At 33.6% G+C, this 5,647-nt stretch overlaps 1 protein-coding gene across 2 annotated transcripts; it reads right to left on the reverse strand.

Annotated features, from left to right (window-relative positions):
- Positions 1-219: 219 nt before the first annotated feature.
- Positions 220-3,911, reverse strand: LOC123866971 (uracil phosphoribosyltransferase homolog). Of its 2 annotated transcripts, none has more exons than XM_045908781.1 (4): positions 3,704-3,911; positions 2,626-2,830; positions 1,801-1,968; positions 220-1,226 (listed from the first exon to the last, which is right to left on the reverse strand). In XM_045908781.1, exons 1-4 carry the CDS (start codon positions 3,829-3,831, stop codon positions 1,044-1,046), a joined length of 684 nt encoding a protein of 227 aa, XP_045764737.1. In that variant the 5' UTR covers positions 3,832-3,911; the 3' UTR covers positions 220-1,043. The 2 variants fall into 2 exon arrangements, with proteins under 2 accessions (XP_045764737.1, XP_045764738.1); XM_045908782.1 differs by having other exon boundaries at positions 221-1,226; positions 2,626-2,818.
- Positions 3,912-5,647: the final 1,736 nt, after the last annotated feature.

Here is a 5,647-nt window from a genome sequence, read left to right on the forward strand (position 1 = left end):
TCTTTCTTATTTATATAAGTGTTAAACTGATCAATTATTTTGTTCACGTAGAGTGATCGTAATCAATTAAATTCTAGTTTGAGCTTTAGGTTAAAATATCGATTTAAAAGGATTTTTAATAAGAGAAAAATAGGTTGTTGAATGCTATATAATATGTTATTTATTTTTGTTTTTGTAAATGTTCATTATGCAATCATTTTAATTTTACAATAATATAAAAATATTGCCACAAAATTTTACATAAGCAATAATATCTGTTATTTACATATTTTGAAAATCATAGTAGTAACATACCAATATATATTTTTTACATATTATTATGATCAATATGGCAGAATACATTGCATTAAATCAATAAGAACTTTTTACTTAATTATAATTCCTTAAAAATACTGAGATAGTTAATAACATAGTAAAGTTTAACAAATAATAATATGTTGGGATGTCAGATTATATTAATTTCATTTGAATACATTTTGTATTCAACATGTACATTTGGTATATTTTTGCTAAGTTTTTAGCATAGTTTGATTATATTATGTATTATTGCAAAGTTTATATTATTTCATTGATTATTTTATTTTTATTAAGGTCTCCAATATTTGCTTGTTTGTTCAGACTTAAGACGTAGTTAAAAAGAGACCGATTTTTATTTCTTCATTTCTCTTTTTAACTCTGTCTTAAGTTTGAGCAAAGTCAAAGTTGTCTCTATAGATCCAGATAATTTTACTCAACTCCATATTGCACATTTAATACAATTGAAAGAGACCTTCTAAATTTTCTATTAAAATATTTTTAGGAGGTTCCCTCCTTTTAAGAGGTTAACCAGTATTCAGCGTCACTGACATAAAAATCGTCCTCATAAATACATTGATAGGTTTTTTAAATGCTAAAAAAAGCTCATTTCAAGTCATAGAGTGACGCAAAAGCATTTCACCTAAACAAAAATTTTACTGTTGACTTTATTCTTACTGTATCTAATTCTAAAGTAAAATTAAAGGTAAATAATTATTATTATGATAAAATTAAAAGTCGTCTTCATATCAGTCGGTGCCGAAGTACTTCTGTCCGAAGTGGTTGGGCGCAACGGGGTGGAGCTCTGAGGTAAGTATTTTCATCTTAGGTACATAGTCCACTACGGCCTGCGCGGCCGCCGGCGTGCAGAATAGGTTTGAGAGTATAATGTGTTCTTCCTTTACGCCATGCTGCGTTAGGACGTTTACTGCCTGGAAAATACACTTTTTTTCAATGGGAGTAAAAAAATACCTGTAGAAACACACAAGACCTCATTATCTGACAGTATTTTTAAGAATAAAGCGTGAAACAAATTATGGGATGCGACCGTAAGCCGCGAACTGTGCACAGTTCCTGCAAGATCCTGCAAGATGTTGCAGGATAACTCTAGGTCCCTTACCATACATTGTACCTGTCTATTCATACCTTAAAACTTCAACTGAAATAGCACTATCTTTCCTTTCAGTACGACAGAGAGGAAAGATAAATAGATCTATAATAAAATATTTATAAATTTTATTTTTATCCATACTGATAATGCGAAAGTGTCTGTCTGCTACCTTTTAAGGGCCCATTCCAATGGATCTTAAAATTTGGTGCAGAGTTAAGGTACATCCCGGGAATGGACATAGACTACTTTTCTTCCCGTAAAAATAACATACTCCCACAGGAAAACGAATGGTGCCACTGAATTTAGGCGGCGCAAGAACGTGGCGTGTGGTGACCCTACGACCTATGTCCAGGAGTGGATGTCTATGGGTTGATGATGAGCAAAGGAGTGTTTACCTGTTTAACAGTATTGCCAGTGGACATAATAGGGTACATGAGCAGGACTTGCCGCCGCGAGATGTCTTCAGGGAACTTGGCGTAGACAACGTGTGCTTCATGGGTATCATTGTCGCTTTCCACTAGAATCTTGCCTATGCGTATAGAGCGGCAGCAGTCGCGAAGACCCTTAGAAAGAGCAAAAATAGGATAGAAATAGCCTCAAAAAGCCTTTTGTCTGGCTTTGGCCGTGAGCTAGTTACCACCCAACCGGCAAAGCCGTGTCAAGCGATTTAGCATTCAAATTCAAATTCAAAATATTTTTATTCAATTAAACTTTGGCTGTACCTTTTAGTCTTTGTAACATCTCCACTGTTTACCCAAATTCGCAATAAAGAAATTTGATTTGATTTGATTTGAAAAACTTCTACAAGTGCTTTTGAATTGTCAAAATAATCTACCACTGGTTTGGAATGGCGTTCCTACAGAGAAGAACCAACAAATTCCGGTATGATGCCTTGTAGAAACCAAAGCGGGTATGGGTTTAATAAAAACTTCTATACCCCTTCCAGGTTAGCCCACTTCCATCTTAGACTGCTTCATCACTTACCACCAGGCGAGATTGCGGTCAAGAGCTAACTTGTATCTGAATAAAATTTAAAAAATCTATATCTTAAAATGCAATCCTAGTCTCAGTTTTTCAGTTCAAAAATTAAAATCTTTACTTTACTGTCTTTAAAATGTAATTTTGTGGACTAGGTACTTAGTCCATTTCTGATTACCAGTTCTTCATAATGAAAAGTATGGTTTCAGAGATATTAAAACAATATTTTCCTATTTCCATACCTGCTCCATGGCCTCTCCCGACCTGACAATAGAAACCCCACAGTTCCCAGACCCATACTTTAACCCCTTGTACAGGGCTCCCGTGGGGGTCACCACCTCACAGTCTGTGAACGGCAACTTGTTCAGACTCTCTTCTATTACGAGTCTGATTAACCGGTCTGCATAGAACTTGAAGTCACTGCGAGATGTGTTTCTGTAAATTGTGCTAAAATATTTAATTAAATTTGAATGCAGTGGTTTTAATATGAAACTAATACATACTTAAGATTATAAATATTGAAGTGTGTCATACTAACATTATACATATGAAAATGTGTCTGTCTGTCTATTACCTTTTTACAGCTCAATCACTGATCTGTTGTGATGCCTACAGAGATAGCTTGCATCCTGCAGATGGACTTAGGATACCTTTTGTACTGGAAATCCGAGTTTTCACAAGATCCACATCAACAGGGACTATCACAGCCATTAGTTCTATCTATACTTCTATAACAGGGAAGGTTGAAGGTCAAGAGTGAATAGGCAACTTCTAGGCAAGCGCGCTCCATCTGATTGCAGACAAGCGCTAGTCTATATAATTAAAAAAAAAAAGTTTGTTTGTTTGTGAGTTGATAAACTCTGAAACTACTGAACGGATTTTAATAATTCTTTCACCACTACTAGGAAACTACTTTATCCAGAAGTAGCGTAGGCTATATTATCATCAAACTTTATTCTAGCGAAGCCGGGCGAATCAGCTAGTATTATATAAACTGACTGCCTGATATAACAACATACAACGCAAATCACTGGGTCTAGAAAATTTATTTGCATGTACAAGTCTAATAAAAGAATTTTGCGAATTCCACCAAAGCAAAGTCCAGGCAGTCGGGGAAAGTTTTACCAAATTTGATAATAGCAAATTAATAACAGGTAATTAATTAATTATTATCAGAATGACAACAATAATGCTTGGCCAAAGTAAATACAATTCCACAAGTTATGATTTATGATTCCAAGAGTTTTTATTTATCATATGAGTTATGAATCAATAAAAACTATTGTGTAGCAAAAGTATGGTAAAAGTAACCTCACTTACTTATCCCGTAGAATAGTTTGGAGTTCTTTGATGTTATCATTAGACGGAAGCAACATCAGGCTATCGCCAAATTGTTCCCTCACATCGTTCACGTCCCACTGGCGAATATCACTATCAATTAAATCCATATTTATTTATAATAAAAACAAAAAATGCACAACAAAGCAATGTGAATCGTCAACATGATTTAAACGTCAAAGTCAAAGTATGTCTGCAGTCTGAAAAAACTTCAAAGTCAGCTGTTGTTACGTTCAGAAACTTAAGCTAACATCGATTTGATTGAATCGATTAGTTGATAGAAAATTAATCGATTCACAAAACGTTAGGTTCTCGTTGAAAAGCAACGATAAAATAACGATACCCACCTATCCATTAAATAAACGTCCTCTAGCTAGATACCATTAATACTTACCGGTAAAAATAACCATTCTCATACCGGAAACCATATATCTATCTCTTCATCGTTATTTTTCGCTCAACGTGCATTTACCGTTAACGATAAACATGTAACATTAAAATATATTGTAGTAATATACCACTCATACCGCTTTTGTGCGCTTCTATTAACGTTACCTACCGGTTCTGATCAAACTCGCAATACACGTCTATGCCTCTCAATTGACAGTAACTGACTGTAAAATTTAAACTTGGGATAAGTTATTTGCGGCAACGAATTTATACAAGGCCCTTGGGGATATTTTAATTCCTATTTTATTTAAGTTACCTGTCACATGCCTGTCATTTATAACGCGAATGAACACGAACATATTGATCTGCTTATTGAGTATAATATCATATATATATAGTCTATGGTATAGTATAGTCAAGTAAAATAAAACAAAACAAGCTATAATGCATTAATGCTTTATTTGCCCAGAAAATACAAATTAATTATTATTGCAAGAATAATTTCCACTTTATGTTGTTGATTACAATACCTAGGATGTTTCACACTTTTCAGAACACTGTAATCACAAAACGTTTCCATAAAAATATACTTATTATAAAATTTCCTCTTGAAATACCATGGAACTGTAATTACTAAAGGAAAACATACTTTTAACGCGCAACGCGACCCGATGATCCTCGACAATTAGCTATGTGTGATGGCAAAGCACAGAAGTTGTAACTCATCATTCCAACAGTGGAAGTGTTAGCCAAGGTGATTGCAACTGTCACACTGTGGCTTTCAAACCTTAACGTAGTTTGCAGCTACAGTGGTCTGATCGCAATAATTGGCTCACACTCTCTCAAAATCCTACTGTAAATATAGTAGGAGGAATTATGGCACTGCCTTTAGCAATGCCATAAATCCAGCAAATTACAATAATTGTGATAATCAGTTAGCTATATTTTTAGCTGAATAGTTAACCCCTTGGTCTTAATATAGGTACTTCGAATATTTACTCAACATGTGTCGCGTTTATGAAGTAGCGCCTCTTATTAAAAGTATGTTTCCATTCTAATTTGTTTAGCTAGACTGATTTAAGTTATTCTTGTTACAAGAAAATTAAACAAACACTATATAAAATAAATAAATGCCTATAATAAATTTAATACAAGTATAGATTTCCAATTCAATATAAAGAATTCTTGCATATTTTTTTTACATGAAACAATAATAATTGTAATTGTGACAGTTAAAACATTCAAACCACATTTGTGTTAAAAAAATACAGAAACTGTATACCCTATACAAAAATATAGAAGCACCAATAAATAATATTATATTAACTATGGGTGGTGTTGCGTTAGGTGATGAAAATGCATACCAAACTAAACTCCTAAAAACCGTCAACAATTTTTTAAAAATTCGCATAACATATTATTATAAATCATCGATGTATATGGATTAGCCTTTCCCATACAATCCCGTCCGCAAAAATACGCTTGAATCTTACGTCATCGTCATTGACAAAGTCAATAGACTTTTGCAAAGTCATT

This window comes from Maniola jurtina, chromosome 7, assembly GCF_905333055.1.
Source record: "Maniola jurtina chromosome 7, ilManJurt1.1, whole genome shotgun sequence".
NCBI lineage: Eukaryota > Metazoa > Arthropoda > Insecta > Lepidoptera > Nymphalidae > Maniola > Maniola jurtina.

Excerpts from the sequence above, each read along its gene's own strand:
- LOC123866971 (XM_045908781.1), bottom strand. The coding sequence starts at position 3,831 with ATGGATTTAATTGATAGTGATATTCGCCAGTGGGACGTGAACGATGTG. Across the intron at positions 2,831-3,703 it reads CAAACTATTCTACGGGATAA|CACAATTTACAGAAACACAT; the intron begins GTAAGTGAGGTT and ends TAAATATTTTAG. Across the intron at positions 1,969-2,625 it reads CGGGAGAGGCCATGGAGCAG|GGTCTTCGCGACTGCTGCCG; the intron begins GTATGGAAATAG and ends GCTCTTTCTAAG.